General features: G+C 43.9%; 2 protein-coding genes across 2 annotated transcripts in view; both read left to right on the forward strand.

The window, feature by feature from the left end:
• Positions 1-3078, forward strand: part of sult4a1 (sulfotransferase family 4A, member 1) — a 14858-nt gene extending 11780 nt beyond the window's left edge. Inside the window, exon 7 of the mRNA XM_071910115.2 lies at positions 2966-3078. Coding sequence (XP_071766216.1) covers positions 2966-3078 — 113 coding nt within the window. The remainder of the gene's footprint in view (positions 1-2965) is intronic.
• Positions 3079-7752: 4674 nt separating this feature from the next.
• The window catches only part of efcab6 (EF-hand calcium binding domain 6), a 36009-nt gene continuing 25671 nt past the window's right edge, over positions 7753-18090 (forward strand). Inside the window, exons 1-4 of the mRNA XM_078282257.1 lie at positions 7753-7897; positions 8436-8653; positions 12746-12846; positions 13129-13189. Coding sequence (XP_078138383.1) covers positions 7753-7897; positions 8436-8653; positions 12746-12846; positions 13129-13189 — 525 coding nt within the window. The remainder of the gene's footprint in view (positions 7898-8435; positions 8654-12745; positions 12847-13128; positions 13190-18090) is intronic.

Consider the following 18090-nt stretch of genomic DNA (forward strand, 5'->3'; position numbering starts at 1 on the left):
AGATTTCACTAAGGAAGAGAGAGAGAGAGAGAGAGAGAGAGAGAGAGAGAGAGAGAGAGCGAGAGAGAGAGAGAGAGAGAGAGCCTGGATTTATACCCAAGCATTTGTGTTGATTTCATATTTCTTCTTAATCCTTTGGAAACAAGAGATTAGACCAGACTGAGGTAATATGGGAAAGTTGAAACTATTATTTTCTGCCACTGACAAGTTGGGTGGGTGGTGTGTGTGTGTGTGTGTGTGTGTGTGTGTGTGTGAGTGAGTGACAGCTGTGGAGATCAATGGGTTTGTGGATAGGGAGTTAACATAGGACACTGACCTGTAGTGTCTACTGTGAGCTGAGCTTTAAGTCTTTCCACCAGTTTCAAAAGAAGTTTGTCCCTTTCTCCTAATCTCAAACATCAAGGTGGAATGGTTTGTCGTTACAGCACACACACACACACACACACACACACACACACACACACACACCATAAACTGAACACGGTACATGCTGAACTCATGCCACCTAACCACAAACAGCAAGCTGGCATGTTCAGTCTTTACTGTACAAACTCTCACACACACACACACACACACACACACACACACACACAGCATAAACTACACATGCTGAAAACATGTCAGACACCTTTTATAATGTCACAGTCAGTCCTTCAACCCCCTGAGGCCCCATGAGCATCAGAAGTAGGACGGTTATATAAGAGATGCCGTTTGCTCATTCTACCGGGGAAACTGGACAACAGAGGGTTTGCATAATTTTCCACACAATTCATCCACAATGGAGGGATTTCTGTATCAATAATCACAAATATTTGTAATAAAATGAATAGAAATATAAATGGAAAAAACATAAATAAATACTACAATCCACAAATATGTATTAAGATTGCTGAATGCAAAACACAGAAACACAAATGTATCTCTCCATCCACACATAAACGATTTCTTACTTGTGTTCGGTAAACCATTACATAAATAAATCAAACATCATTTACAAAAACAGACGCATATTTGTGAAAAAAGTTTTGTGTTTATAAAAGAAGTTAAAGAGGTTTTCACAAAAGTTACAACACTTACAAACATAATATATGTTCAGAGCCTAAACAGTGAATTGAACTACGCGTGTGGATCGGCTGGCATGACACACATACTGCGTCTCCATATCAGCCGTTTAACACAGTGACCCTGGCATATTACAGTGTGCCAGGAAACATTTGGATAAATCTGATTTGGGAGCAGTTGTAAGAGGGGAAAGCAGGATATTAACATGTGGGAGTTTGGCTTGTGTGGCAGATTTATGAATATATTATAACCAACAGAGAAAAAAGGAAAGATGAAAGATGCTGGTTGTGCTGCAGATGAAGGTCAGCTGTGATGCCAGAATCCAATTATTGTAAACTAGAAAAATAGGAAAATAATTCTGCACACTGCAAATAAAAGGCTAGCACAAAAAGAGTCTATAGCGTTAAATGAAAAAGTGAAAAAAGAAATATATGTACAAAGGAACTAGGGAGCAAGCACCTTTCCTTTTTTCTCTGTTTACCAATTTTTTTATGCTTGCTGCTCCACCTGTTTTTAAGGTGAAGATGACTTTCTTTGCGTGAGTGTATTGACCTAAATAATTGATCAGATCTGGACGTTCTGTACCTGAATACTTGAATGGTGAACCCCCCCTCAGTATGAAATGATTATAGCGCCACTGTGTGGCGGAAAGGTGTAACTACACCACAGATGTTACCTTACTACCTGGGGGCCCAGTCTTTCTTGTTTTATCATCCCATTTCAAACATTTTTTTTTTGAATTTCATGCTTAATGAGTTATAAGTTCTGAGTTTATTTAATTTTACCATCCCTGTTTTGATTTTGTAATGTGTGTGTCTCTGGTTTCTGTTGTCAGTTTTTCTTCTGTTTCCCCATCTGATTTCTCTCTTAGTGCATGGAAGCCTTGTGTCTGGCCTGGTTTAGGGTTAACACACAGCTGACAGTCAGTATGATCTGTCTCTCACACGCCGCCACAGGTGAGTCACGGCTGCATTAGGCCGCGTTCACACTGCAGCTGAAACTGCCCTAATTCTGTTGGTTTTTTCCCCCTCATATGTGACACAGATCTGATGTTTTTTCTAGTGCAGTTTGAACAGAAAAAAACACCTGGGATCTGATCTTTCCATTTCTGATCGGGACCACATTCATATATTTTCCTAAATTTGACCCATACCTGATGTGGCCATGCGACTGACCGCAGTCTGAACTGTGATATTGGAATTCATGTGGTTTTTACGTCACTGTCGTTACAACTCTGCATCCATTTGACCAGAGAGAATGTATATGGAATGGAAAATTAGCTAACAAGGTGAAATAGTCATTTTTCATTTCGTAGTGATGTTAAAAAAAGTTAAAGAAGTTAATTTCAGTGGCTTCCATGACAGACTGTCCAGACTTTTTTCATTCATTTTGTGTCATTTCAGGATTGAGGTCCTTTCAAATTGATATCTGATATGGGTCACTTTCAAAAACAAACATGAACAATCAGAAAAACAAATGGATCCGAGCAAAATATCAGAATTGAGCAGTAGGCCTGCAGTGTGAACGTAGCGTGTCAGTCTACATTTTACATTTCTGGTACGTAACTCTTATCCACAGTGACCAACAATGAGTCAGCAGGTCTTGGCAGGACAAATGATGTGTTTGGGGGATCGTACCTGTGACCTTTCAGCTACAGGACGCTTTATAGGACGCTTATAGGACACTTATAGGACGCTTCTCACTGTTAGCCCTCCCTGCTGCCCTGTGAGAGGAATATCAGTAGCAGGGGAACACATTGAATAAAGACTTTCCTAAATATTCTAATAGCTGAAAATGTAGACATCCAGGTTGTGTGAAGGTAAATTTGAAATCCTAACTCAGTTTCACTTGTGTGTGTGTGTGTGTGTGTATGTGTGTGTGTGTGTGTGTGTCGTCCCGGCAGGTCGCGTGGGTCTGTGGAAGGACATCTTCACAGTGTCTATGAACGACAAGTTTGACGCAGTGTACAGACAGAAGATGGGCAAGTCCGACCTGACCTTTGACTTCGGCCTGTGAGGAGCGCCTGCCCACACCCCACCCCCCCACCCCCTTCGCCCCCACATACACACACACTGACCAACTCCAACACAGTCGACAACAACCGCACACCTCCTGCCAAAAAAAAACCCACCAACACTCTCCTTTGTCTCCATTCAGTCAGTCAATGAATCAATCAGTCTGAAGATTAATTGTACATGAGGCATTAGATTTCTCCCAGTTACAATCTCTCAAGTCAACAACACACCCTTTATGGATGGATCAATACGAATCGAGATTTATTATTCCCTTATTGAAATTTCTCAATCGATAGTTAAACCAAACCTCCCTCAACCCCCTACCTCCTCAGTATGTACCCACCGCTGCGTATGTATGTATGTAAATATTGAGTAGGGTTCGACCGATATGGGTTTTTGAAGGCCGATAGCGATATTTTTTAGACTGAAGTAGAAGCCGATATTTTGTGCCGATGTTCACGCTCTTTAAATTCGACTATTTTCATGTCAAAAACATTACAAAGATTCAGTGTTTTCCCCCCAAAAGCCTCTGAAACAGCATTTAGACCATCATGGGGCACTAAAACTCTCCACTGAAACCCAGACTGATGACATTATTTTAGGGTTAGCAGCTTTTTAAGGCAGGCATCTATTCAATGGTCGGAGAAACTCTGGGATAGATCACTGCCTTTAAATAGGAATGTATCTACAAAATCATTATTGAACAACCAATGAAACAATAAAGAAATTTCGCAGGTTTTACAGACTGTTTTTCTGCATTTTTATGAACCGACACCATATCTGATAAGTAATAAAAAGTCAATATCGGCCCAATATATCGGCAAACCGACATATCGGTCTAACCCTGGTACTGAGTGCTTTAGCGATTCCTTAATGCAGCAGCCAGGTAAATGCATGGAAGGTGACTGTGTGGCGAGGCCAAACTGTACAGAACAAGCTGCTTGTCACGCCTAATTCAACACAGCAGTAAGACACCGTTTACACTGCAAAAACTGACCGACTTGTTAAATTATTTTAGCTTGTATGCAGACTTATCAAACTTATTTTAGGATTGTCTTAGTGAAATCATCTCACTGCACTGGCAGATCATTTTAGCAGTTTCAACAAATTTGACTTTTTTTTTTTCAGGAGAATGTGACTTTTTTCAGGATTTACTTGGTAAAAGTGAAATTGTCTTAGAGAAAGATTTTCTTCATTGTTTTATGATGATTTCTTGAAAGAAGTCATATTAGCATGTATCAAGTGAAATCTATTGAAAACAAGCAAAATTATCTGCCAGTGCAGTGAGATAATTTGACTAAAAACATCACAAAATAAGCTCGACAGGTCTGGAAACAAGATAAAATCACTCGACGACTCGTCATTTTTTGCAGCGTCGTCCGCAGCTGGGAAAGTGTTGTGTTGGATGAATGTTTGAGCTCATCGTTTTTTTTGCTCACAGAGTTTTGTTAAGATGCTGCGGGATTTTCAGCCGGCGTCACCACCATCATCGATTGTCATTAGACATTTGTGTACAAGCTTTATGTGTGTGTGTGTGTGTGTGTGTGTGTGTGTGTGTGTGGGAGAGAGCTTCTCATGTCATTGCTGAGCCATACCAACAGAGTAACACTACATCAGGGGTTCCCACACATCAAATTCAAGGATTTTTCAGTGGCTTTCAAGGACTTGTTTGGTGAAATTTAAGGACTAAGGGGGAAAGACATGACACTGGTAAAAAATTAGACTTCACAAAAGCCTCATTTTTTTTATTCATGTCAACTCAAAAACTCCTGGTATTATCATTCATTTTCAAACTGCTGCTACATCAACACACATCTGCTGATGCAATAGGATGGAGAGAGCTGCGGCATACTGATGAATTTGGGTGCTGTATTTGAATTTTTTTAGATATCAAGTACTTTCAAGGCCCTTCAAAAAGCCTTTATCTTATGGGACATTTAAAAACACTTAAAACAGTCCTACTCTCTTCCCACTTTCAAGGCCTTATTTCCCTCAAACTCCCAAACTTTCAAGGCTTTTCCAGACTTTTCCAGTGGGAACCCTGCCACACACTGCATTACCACTGTCATCTCCCGTGGTTGGTGTCGTTTCAGGTCAGTCTCTCTCTCTCTCTCTCTCTCTCTCTCTCCCGTCCCAGAAGAAGAAATGTCAGGTTTTGGGGCTGCAGGAGGGGGGGGGGGCGGAGTCTCAACTCCCTACCAGCATCATGTGTATTCTGCAACATCCACTGTAGTGTCACGACATCAGAGGCAGCATCCGGACTCACGTTAGCAAAACCTCAAGCAGCAACGCAGCACTTACAAAACCCCCCCAGTAGGCTTACAGAGAGAGGGTCACATCTTTTCCCACGTCACCCCGAACTCATTTTCCCCGCGCTTCATCCTCCTCCTTCATCCTCATCCTCCTCTTCCTCCTCCCTGTGCATTACCGGACACTTGTGAATGTCTTTATGGTGTGGATGTAAACAACAACCTCAGACAAACACGTCACACAAGGCTCTTAACCCTGCCACACGTTTTACAACCGCTCATTCTCTCATTGTTCTCTCTCTCTCTCTCTCTCTCTCTCTCTCTCTCTCTCTTCTATCTGTGTCACTCTGTTTACAACCGTTGGCAAGGCTTCAACTGCCCATCTCTAACATCCGATTGTTTTACGGTTTGTGTGTGTTTTTTTTTATACATGCCTGTTTCTTTTTTCTTTTTCTTGGGCGTCTTGCGATGTATTTTACATGCTTTGCTTGCTGGTTTATTAATAAAGTTGTGTCTTCAGGCAATGTGTGAGGAGTGTGTGTTGTCTTTGTTTTGATTCAGTGTGCAAAGTGCTGTAAATCTTCTGTCTGCTGCAAAATCTCAAGTCAAAGTCGTATTATCAACACATTTCTGTTGTTGCTGTATAGAAGTGGAGGCTGATAAAATAAATTAAATACAATTGTGACCTACAGTTTTGTAATGTAGGGTAAACACCTCAGTTTATAATAGAGTTTACCCAGCTTTTCTTCACTTGCATAAGTCTTTATGAGGTAAATTCATAGTATAGGCCTACATCATAGTAAGTACAGTAGTATCAAAATGTCAAAATTAAAGAATAGGGTTTTTTTTTTTAAAAGAGAGTCTTGACACCAACACTGTAAAGAAAAAAAAGCAAAAAAAAAATGTATAATGTACATTTTAACAAGGATTTTTCCAAACTCTTTTTTTTAATTTTTTTTTGAAATTTTGTTATTCTGTCAAACAGATCATATCATTTGTTGAAAAATACAGACGTTCTCTGTTTTACAAAGGGATAATAGAACTAAGTAGAACTCTAATTTTACAAAAACGTCTAAATTAATATACAACCAACATTACAGCCCAGATATTTCCCTGTTATTTTGTTTATTATTAAAAAGTACAGTAACACGTGTTTTTTGTAAAGGTCATTCCACTGTAAGAAAAAAAAAGAGGATTATGCCTTTCACCTGACTCTGAATGTTTTGAGTTTACACACACACACACACACACACACGCAACCATAAAGTTTCCCACTACATCCCTGCTGACACGTGACGGCTGATATGGGCTCGAGACCAGCCGCTTTACAGCAACAGAACCGGACGGTGCCAAGTCCGTCGCCATGGCAACTGCAACGCGTTCTCTCTCGACATTCCCTTGCACATTTACGCACGTCTACAAACGCGCCGTACGGAAACTCCGGATAAGTTAAGACAGTGTTCAACAGCACCGCATGATTCAAAGAGGAACGGTAACTATGAAACTCACTTAACGATTTGTAGTCGTTTTTAAAACTGACAAGAACAGGAAATGGTTCAATGTTTCGCTTCGAGAGAGTTTTGGCTAACGTTAACGTTTGTCGGTTTGTCGTTGTCGTGCTAACGTGTTAACTAACGTTCCAACTCACTTTCGACTCTGCTCACTTTTCGTGGGAATATTTGAAATCAAAGTTAGTGAAACGTCTGGTTTGTGTTTTATTTGAAGAAAAGACGAGGGACTGTACATTTAGCCTATTCAAAATAGAGACACGTTTTCAATTGCAATAATGAAGAATTCATTGTTTTTGCCTACATCATTTGCATAAAAGTTGTAGGCAGGATGTACGTTATGATGATATATTATAGGCTATCCTGTTGTATAAGTATATCTAATATATTATATTATATTGGATAACTTAAACAATTTCCCAGTATCAGGAAAATGTGTAAATTTAAGTGATTAGCCTTGAGTGAACTTATATATAACTTGTATACATATAAGCTATATATTAAATATGTAGTTAAATATGAAAAGGTCAATATGGGTCAATATATTTTCTATTATTATTATCATCATTATTGTGAAAGTGACTTAACCCTATTACACATTTATAATTCCATTTAGCACATACACTTAATTTCACTTCAGCTGGAGTTAGTTTTACCTTGCTTGAAGAGAAATAAGATACAAAGCCATTCTTCAGGTAACACACCGGTGAAACACAGGACGCCCTGCTGAAAAGTTTCACATGCTGACTCACCTGACACACACACACACACACACACACACACACACACAGCATTGAGATCATGTTCATGTGTCCACTAGCAACCGCAATCCATTCTGCCCGTGTCGTTTATCACCTCCCTCCTCCTTCCTGCCCTCCTCCCTCTCTCTCGTCGTCACACACACCAGTTTCACCCAGTATGGCCACAGTGGAGCCTGTTAGCCTCGGACTGGGGGAACTGGTCATCGCCCCACGGCCCCACACCGCCCCCTGCACCACCCGCTCCGCCACACACACACACAAACATGGGGAATCCAGGCAGACGGCAATCCAGTCAGACAGAGGTAAGTGACTTTTCATCAAGCTTTTATATCATATATGATAAAAGTGAGCAAATTAGAATAATTCTAATAATCAGCCCATTTTCTGATGTCAAACGGGTTTCCTGTAAAGTGAAATGAGCCTGGGTTGGACTTCTACATGGAAAATACGTTTTTTTTGCAACATTCATCACCTATTATAACTCAAAATACTGCTTTAATTCAACATTTACAAACATTACAAATGCAAACAAATGCAACGTGACATGCTGTCAGTCGACGCATCAAAGCTGATTCGATTTGAGTCAAACACGTCTTCAACTCCAATGAATCGAGGTCAAAACAAAACATAAACAAAGCCAGGAGTGTGGTGACTGCTACAGCAGAGGGAGCCACATTGCAAGGATACAGGCTTTAAAGAGGCGATCCACCCTCATTTTCTTTTTACTGAGACATTTAAAAGAATAAACAGACAAAGAGGCGGGTCATAAGTTTGACTTCTCACTCTGAACATCTTCTGCCCGACTGCTCACACACTCCCACCCTTGTCTCTCCCCCCCAGCCCGCTCAGCGAACTCCACCCCCGACGAGCTGCCGCCCCTGGAGGAGGTGGAGGCCCTGGTCCGCTGGAGGCTGAGGGAGAACCTGGCGAAGGTCCGGTCTGCCCTCAGGAGCCTGGATCCCAAGGGGAGAGGCTCGGTGGGCCGGGACGAGTTCCGACGAGTCCTGAAAACGCTGCTGTCCCTCCGCCAGAACCAGCTCAACACGCTCCTTAACGAGGTGAGAGGGGGCGTGAGACACAGAGTCCAAGGCTATTAAAAATAAGAATAAGATGAACCTCCTCTTCCACAGGGAGGTCAGAGGTCAGCGTCCCTGGAGCTCATGGGGATTCATTCCTGAAAGACGCTTCAGCAAGGTGGTTGCTTTGCCAACTTGTGGGCTTGAATCTGGGTCATCCAGTACAAGGATGGACTCTCTACTCACTGTATCACCCCTGGGTGTCAAGTTGGTTACTAAGTCCCAGAGGTGGGGACTTAAATTTAGTCACATGTCACAATTTTAATTGCTTGAGTGGCATTGAGAATGTGCCAATACTAGTTAAAATGTATGGATGCAACCAGCGTCCTTGTAAAAGTAAACATTATACATAAGTAAGGTAGATAGTGATCTGTTGCTCCACTGCTGTTCAACCAGATGATCCAGGTTCAAGCCCCTGTGTCAGCACCCATCCGTCCTGCTGAACTGTCCTGGAGCAAAACACTGAGTCTCTGTAAAAGAAAAGTAAAAGAAAATTTCCCTACAAGGCTTAAATAAAGAAAAAATCCACCGTGAAACACTTACTATAAAATACAGCCGTTGTCAATCTATCTTGCACTACTTGTTCCATTTTGTTCATTCTGGGAAACAAAGGATATTAAAGTAGAAGCAGTTGAGGCAGGTTGAGGGAAAGCGGGTTCACCAAAAAATTAAATTACAGCACTTGCATCACAAAATAACTCCTGGACTGCACTGAACGTCATGGATTCATGATATACAACAGTGTAAGAGTATCTGAGGGTGGATTTCTCCTGCAAGTTGTCACTGTGTTGCTCTGTGACTTATCATCCACAAGATGGCAGTAGAAGATCTTCTTATCTTCCACTCCGGGCTGCTGACAGTGACAAATGACGCTCCCTCGCCGTGGAGACTGGTCAGAGGAAAAGTGAATCTGGCAGCCGTTAAAACAGACGCTATTTGTTTTCACTTCTGTTTGCGTGGCTGGCAGGATCGGTTTTTTTCCCTCTGATCCGGCCGCTCGACTTATTTTTTATTTCATGCTTTCCTCAACCGCCTGCAGATGTTTACCCCCCCCCCACCCCAAAAAAAAATAGAATGAATAAATAAAAAAAAAAACCTCTAGGCTATGAGAGCATGCAGCAGTGAATATTGGCCGTAGAAGGTTGTGCGTGTTTGGGAAGTTCTACATCTTCGTCGTACAGTAACGTGAGTCGTGATGAAAGTGCGAGGCAAATTAACACCGGGGCCTCGTATCCGCTCCCCCCCCCGCCAACACACACACACACACACACACACTTTGGCACGGATCAGCCGAGTGCGGCAGTGTGTTTTCCTGTGTACACGGTGGCGTAATTCCCCCCTCTTCCTTCATCGGCGGTGTGTTTCCGTGCGATGCCTCTGTCACTCCGCTACGCCACTGTAATTGTCTCCACTGTTCCTCTTTGTTCCGTCTCAGCGCTCACGCCTGACAGTTTGACTGCCTGTCTTTCCCACACAGATTTCCTCCCATAATATCAGCACTTTGTGTCTTCCAACCCCCCCCCACCCCCACCCCCCCCCAACTCCCCCACCCCTACCTCACACACACACACACACCCACACCCCTACACACACACAAACACTCACGCACGCACACGTATCCCTCGCCGCCTCCCTCACTTCAACTCCCCTTCCCACCCCCTACTCACCGTCTTATTCATTAAAAAGACTGTGTGGGTTAGTGTGTGTGTGTGTGTGTGTGTGTGTGTGTGTGTGTGTGCGTGTGCTTTCTGGAGAGTTGTTGAAAGTTTACTTTAAAAAGGACTATCACTGGAGTAGCAGCTGTTGTTCTGGTGACATTTTGATGTCGAAGTCGCTTTGTGCTTGAGGGAGCGAGATGCCACAAGCAGCGCCACCCCCCCACCCCCCACCCCCCCTCTCTCCCCTACTATTTCTTCTTTTCTTCTTCTTCTGTGTTTTTTTTTTTTTTTTTTTTTTCTTCGTTTGGTCTCATCTATCCCGCGTTTTCAAAGAAGAGATCGAGAGCTCGGGCGCTTTCTGTTTTTTAATGGTGATCAATTATTTAACACGTGTTGGTCGCCGTACGTGTAAAAAAAGAGCAGTCGCTAAATAATTACAGGGAGTGAGCAGAATTAGAGCATGGAGGGGGAATGGGGGGGTGGGGTGGGGGGGGGGGCTGTGTGTGTGTGTGTGTGGGGGGGTGCGGACAGACAAAAAGACAATCACGCCTGACAAATGTGATGATCAAAAAGGAGGGAGCGAGACAGACAGACAAACTCACACAGAGAAACACGACAGATACAATCCACTGCGTCGTGAGAGCTCAACTTCTGTCTCCCGCATTGGCTAAATTGCCTTTTTTTTTTTTTTTAAGTTGTCCTTGTGTTTATTCAGTCTGCTTACAATTGATCTTGATTCTTCCTAAGTGTTGTAGTATCCCTCCTACCTCTCCCCTCCTTAGTTCTTGTTTCTTCTCTCTCTTCTCTCTCTTCTTCTAACTCCAGGGCCGCGGGAATGTTGTCAGGCTGAAGTGGCTCTGAACTTTGCCCTCCTTATTATGGATGGGACGATACGCTTACCTCGCGATACGATTCGTTCCGCAATATATATGGGGTTCACGATACGATACAACCACGATACGATGTAAGAAATAAAAGTTCAGTTACAACAAAATGTGACTGTGCAGAATTATGCTTATTTCTGAGCCACGAATCTTTCTAGCAATGGCATTGGCTTGCTAGAATGTAAACAACAATTTAAAAATGTCATTACAAAGTGACAATAATCTAATTTCAATGGAGAGTTTGTGAAATTGCGATAACCAAGCTGTCTCATTTGTGATATGAATAAAATAGCTAAAGTAGCTAATATCGCGATTCATTTTTCTGCCCCGCGATACGTATTGTCGCATTTTTGTATCGCGATGTATTTCATTTCGATATATCATCCCATCCCTACTCCTCCTTACTTTCTAGTTGCTTGAATTGTTGATGATCTGGGAATTGATGCTTATCCTGCTCTCGCACTCACTGTAAGTTGCTGCAGCTAAATTCCTAAAATGTAAAAATGGCTGTAAAATGAGAACGGCGGGAAACGACAGGAGCGCCGATTTCACCGTTTCACCTCCGCACCATCAGGCGCTGCCCTCTGTCTCACCTTCAGGCTCGAACTGAACTGCAGGTGTAATAACGTCGTCCCAGGTATATAGAGCATGGAGTGGTGTGTGTCCCCTCCCTCCCCCCCCCACCCCCATGCGGTGGGGGCTGTGCGTTACGCTCCGCGGCTGCTGATAGCAGTGATAATTGGACGGTGTGGTGTCTATAATAAGACTCAATGCCAGGCGCTCCGCTGGGGAACGCTGCACTGGATTACACCATGGAAGGATGTAGGGCAGGGCAACAGGGACTGTACTTTGATTATGAGCCACCAAAATAGGTATACGTGTGTGCCGGTGCATGTGTGTGCCAACTATTTGTCTGTTTGATTGAGTGTGTGTGTATTTGTGTGCGGGCGTGTCGAGTGTCTGTTCGATTCTGTGTGTGCGTGCAGACTACTTCTGTTTGATCGCGTGCGTACGTGCCAACTATTTGTCTGTTCCGCCGTAAGTGTGTGTGTTCAGGCGTGTGTGTGCAAGCTATTTGTCTGTTTGACTGTGTGTGTGAGTATGAGTGTGTGTGTGTGTGTGTGTGTGAAGCAGCACAAGGTCAGAACAAAAGCACTGCGGCTGGATTCCCCAGGTGTGCCCCATTCTAGAGAACAGCACCTATTCCCCGAACAGCCTTGTCCTGAAAATTACTGCTCAACCCACCCGACGCCAGCCAGCCATGTCACCGCACCGCTCTTACCGTCTCCACGGAGACGCGATTACACATGCCATTATCACGCACGCCGCCGCTGAAACGCTTTGCAAAGTTTGGCGCAGGCTCGAATGCGGCGTGAAGTTGAGTGAATACTGTTTCCCCCCCCCCCCCACCGCCATTATCTTCATCATGATCCTCCTCTTGCTCATCATCGTCGTCGTGTGTTTTTTTTTTCTTTCGCCGCGCTGTATGCGGCTCCGCTTGTTTATGCGTCTTTGTTGTCTGTGTGCTGTAGGTGTGCGAGAGGAACAGTGTGGCGGTGGACTACATGCGGTTTCTGCGGAGGTACAGCCGAGCTCCCGCAGCCCGCCGAGCCAGCAGCCGCAGCAGCATGAGGTAAAACAGACTTCTTTTGCAACACAATACCTTTTCCTCCACTGGAACAGACTTCTGCTAAACAAAGAAGTACACTGCCGCATTTTGGCTTTTTGCAAGTGTTTGGTGGCAGCGGTAGAAAAAGCTTAAATTCCTACATTGCCCGTATTACAAAAGCAGGCCAAGCGTGAGGAGCAGACGGGTCACGAGCAAGGACAAAGTTGGTGGTGATGTGCAGTGGGGTGATATCCTCTCTCTCTCTCTCTCTCTCTCTCTGTCTCTCTCTGTCTCTCTCTCTCTCAGGCGTGGTCCAGAAAACACTTCCATGCCCCTGTCTGAGATACAGAAGCATCTCAAAGATAAGGTTTGTACCCTCGCACCCCCTCTAATGGCCTAAACGTTTGACTTGTTCATTGTTAAAGGAAAAGTCAAGCCTAAACACAGCTATTAGTGATGTATCTTGCATTTCTGGGCCTATTTTGTTGTTTACTGGTGTATTTTCCTTATTCCTGTGGATAACTGGACAAACGTAGACAACGTGACATCACACTAAGATATTTCCAGCCGCTACCATGGAGTTTGACAGCAGAAAATGTTTCAGGATCTAAAACATCAGCGTCAAACATCATCAGTTTTGGTGCCAGTCCCTCAGCATCAAAGAGCGAGGGCTTCTTTCTAGAGCCGCCATTTTGCACCAAGAGACGTTCAACAATCATACAGGGAGAAATCCATCGTAGAAGAGGAGAGAGACCGATTTCTCCACTGACAGGAGCAGAAAATAGACCAGAATGCAATGCAGCCAGAAGACATGTTGAGTAAAGGGTCTCGCTTTTTCTCAACTGGAAAAACTCTCACTCTCTTGCCCTTTCTGGTATCACTATCGCTACATATAACAGACAGCTGAATGCAACAAGTTCACACCTGCTTTCTGGGGGTTGTCAAAAGGCATTCTGGGAAGTGAAATGTAGGAAATCACATGGCTTCATCACAGATCAACTCCTGGAATGTGCTGAACATCACAGACTGGTGATATATAACAGTGTAAGAGTAGGTGGAGCTTGACTTTAGCACTGATTAAGGCTTCAAAAACAGTTTCACAGACTACGCTCTTACAAACAAATGAATGGGACTTTCTAAACATGGCGACCATAGCGTCCTCACAGTGGATGTTAATGTGGGGGCTGATTCATGTGGAAGTAGCTGTCTTTGTGGCCCAGCAGTGTTCATTTTAGATCTGGCAGAATTTATCGTCTACGTAGGAAGCGTGACATAATTCACTCTGGATTTGCGCTGCTTATGTTCCACATATTAAGTAGGCTGTTGATGTTGTTGTGAAACTGAGGAATTTACCAAATCAAATCTGTGGATAAATGAAGCCCTGGGGGCGAACAGGACTGTCCTTATCCTTACGACAGACGTGTGTGTGTATGTGTGTGTGAGTGTGTGTGTGTGCGTGTGTAGAGGTGTTTGTGTTCAACCGTATGTTTCTGTGTGGGATGTATTCAGAAAAACACAGCTCTCGCAGCCCACATGCTTCAGTCTACACAATACAGACTCATTTGCAGTCTGTCCATCTTCCTCTCTTTCTAGATCACGCCATTCATTCCCCATCTTTACCTTTATCCTTTCATATTTACCTGTTTTAATCGATTACTCAGTATGATGTTGTGTGTATCCCTCCGACGCCAAATCTTAATGCATGCGCTCCATTTCCTTTTCTCTTCCCCTCTTTCCCACACTGGTCCCCTTTGTCACTCCAATGCATCCTCCCACCCAAACGTCCTCCCACATGATGTAAACATGCCCTCTGGCGGCCATATTGGAGGTCCTCGGCTCATTTCACAGGGTGCATTTCTAAACTTACGACTCGGCTGTCTCAACAGAACAGACACGGTTCCTTTCAGTGTTGTTTTTGACGGGGAACTGGTCATTTTGTCACTCGTACATCTGATCGATTTTGTTAATTTTGTGATAATCTCAGTTTGTTAGTTAGCTAATAGCTATAGCAGCTATCAGTTGCTTGTTAACATTAACATTAGAAGCTGACTCTTCAAGCTACAACTGAAGCTACAATCTACCTTAGGCAATTCACTTTTACTTATAATGTCACTGAATGGGCCAACACCCAACCCATGGCTATCTTTTTCATATATGACTCATTTTCTAGCCCGGCTGTTACAAATTTAGCCATTATCTGCACACAGCCAATTCTCCACTGGACCTCCATGATGGCGCCAGCTGTGGTTGCTAGGAGATCTGTGACGCAACTGCAAATCCTCAGTATACTTCCATCCACCCAAACAACTGCCACTCATTTCTAAATGCGTCTCCATATATGCACTGCGTCTGACTTCTGTTACTAAGGCGATGGGTCTGTTGTCACGGCAACAGAATTGAAGACCACGGCCTATCCAGGTAGTGTCCCCTTTGAGGAACAAAAGAGAGGCGCCGCTCAGGAGAAACAAAGTTGTGACAAATCTGTTGCGGACCGCAGAATATTCTTCGGCCTGTTCACTGACGAACAACAAAGCCGCCGAGGAATCCTTCTCTTCTCCCGTCTCCAACAGAGTTTTGGTGACTTTGATCTGTGTCAAAACTGTTTGTCAATTACTGTAATAAGTGTGTGTGTAGTGTGTGTGTAGTGTGTGTGTGTGTGTGTGTGCGTCTGCGGTCACTCTCTGATGACTCGTCTCTGCCGCGCGCCTCGGAGGAGCAGCTGGGCCTGATAATGAGTGATGCACACACACATATGATGAAGTACCAGTCACAGCTGTTTACCCCGTGTGCTCGCCTCACTTATCAATATTCAATTAAGACCACAGCTACACCCCCCCCCCCACTCGCCCCCCTCACCCCCACCCCCCCACTCTCCCTGAGCTGTACAAAGCACCTCTGAAGTAGCCATCCAAGGGTTTGAATGAAAGAGGCTTCTCAACCTAATCTCCCTCTGGTTCTCCCCTTCTATGTCATTCCTTCATAGGTTGCATTATTGTTTTTTTGAACAATAGAACTGAATACAACAGAACACAAACTTTATGATCCATACATTTGGGAATTTGTCTTTTGGCTTCACTGTGGTAGAGTTAAAAACAGACACACAGATACAATAAGTACACCAGTAAAAACACCAATCGCTGAAAAGAACTTCCTGAATCATAGGCATTCTTCTAGACCAGTGGTTGTCAAAGTGGGGCCTGGGGACCCCCAGGGGTCCTTCAGGGGGTCCCCAGCAAAATGAGGACTAATTTGAATTTCCAATTAGACAATATATAAAAATGACTAATCTAATAGGTTTCACTCTCGGCACGCTTATCTTATACAATTCAATACTAAACCAACAGAAATCTTCCTATATGGGGTTTCCTAAGACAAAATTCTTATCAAATGGGCGTTTTGGGGCCTAATGTGTGACTATTTGGGGGTCCGTGACATGAGGGATCATGAGAAGCCCTGTCCTAGACCTCTGTGTTGTTTAGGTTATGCAGTGCCTCTGTAATACTAATGTTTGGATACGGAGCGACAGCAGCAGAGCGGTCCCAGAGCCCCTTATTATCTCCCTGAGCTCCACTTTAATGCCGCCTGCACTGGCACACTGGAGCCCGACCAGAGAGAAATTAGCCCTCTAATTGACAGACAAAAGAAAGTTCATCTCTCCGCTCTCTGATGATCGCTGTCTGATCTTCATCTCCCTCCCTCCCTCTCTCTTTTCTCTTTGTCTTTTTTCTCCTGCTCCCTCTGTCACTTAGCGGTTTCTCCTCTTTCGCTCCCTGTTTCTGATCTGACTGTCTCCCTTCATTCCCCTCCAAACTCTCCCTCCGTCTCCCTCTCCCCGTCTCCCTCTTTCATCCCTCCTCTTCAGAGAGCCATCGCATCCCTCTGCTTGTCTCTTACCCATAATTCATAGTGACAGGAAAGGTTAGAGCGCGCGTGGCGGAGCTCTTGGCTGACAGAGAGAGGAGAGTCAACTCTCTTTTAAAGCCTTGTCATTACACACTGTTTACAAGTCAACACAGTTTGACTGTATACACACACGCGCGCGCACACACACACACACACACACACACACACACAAATGCAATTTACTCTATGATACTGTGAAAACTAGCAGAATTTTACTACTAGGGTTTCCCAAGTGCCAGAAGCAGGAGAGATGGGGCCGATGAAACTGCAAAGACAACAGTCAGTATTAGGGTTAGACTTCTATATATATTGATCTTTTATTATAAACTCAGCTTGTCATGTTATCCATCTGTAACATGATGTAGGTTCCTCCCTGACTACAGCTAGTGAATACATTTTTATTTGTAGTATTTTTATTTGCTCAACCAGCCTCATGGGTGTCAGTCTGTAAAACCTGTAATGAAACCTGCTTTACGTTGCCTTCAGGAGCTGATAGCCCGTCTAAAGAAATCATCAGTCATTAAAAGTCATTAATGTGGGTTTCAATGGAGAGTTTTAGTGTCACCTGATGATCTAAATGCCATTTCAGAGGCTTTCTTCCGACCTGCCAAGAATAAAATTATGAGGGAGGGTTAGGGTTAGAGTTATTTTTGAATATCTGCACAAATATCAGCTATTGGAAGCTTCAGTCCAAAAATATCAGTATCAGCCTTCAAAAACCCATACTGGTCGAACCCTAGTCAGGATAGATGCCATTTTTTGGGGCGGAAAAGAGGATATGGGGTTACTCCATAGCCCGGTTTTTCACATGGAGTGACATACATGTGCAAGAGGCGAAACGATGAGAATACTCAGTGATCGACAGGGAAAGAACAAATGGCTATTGAACCTGACTTTGGGGCATGGCTACGAAGATCATACTAATCAGCTAATTGGGAAACAAACACACATAGAGGAAGACACACAGGCGCGCACACAGGGCTTGCTGGATTACCATATAACAGGCCGGTAAACAAAAACAACAGAGCTTTCATTAATTAAGGACCATGGGGCTGGGCGGGCAGACGGATGGGCGAGGGCTGTTGAGACACTCTGAGCGCGGCACAGCGCCAGGCCTCCAACCATGCCAACCAGAACACAGCTGCCTAATGGAGCGCTGGCACTGCCGAAGGACAGGGGGGAGAGACAGAGAGAGGGAAAAAAAAAAAAACAGAGAGAGAGGAAAAAGAAAGGGGAAAATCGGAGATAAAGACAAAACAATCAAGAAATTTGTAGGAAAGGAGAGAGGGAGGCAGAGGCTGAGAGACAAAGGGGGGGGAGAGAGAAAGGGAAACAAAGTTTGTGAGGGAATTGAGAAAAGGAGGA

Source organism: Centroberyx gerrardi, chromosome 24, assembly GCF_048128805.1.
Source record: "Centroberyx gerrardi isolate f3 chromosome 24, fCenGer3.hap1.cur.20231027, whole genome shotgun sequence".
Classification (NCBI taxonomy): Eukaryota; Metazoa; Chordata; class Actinopteri; order Beryciformes; family Berycidae; genus Centroberyx; species Centroberyx gerrardi.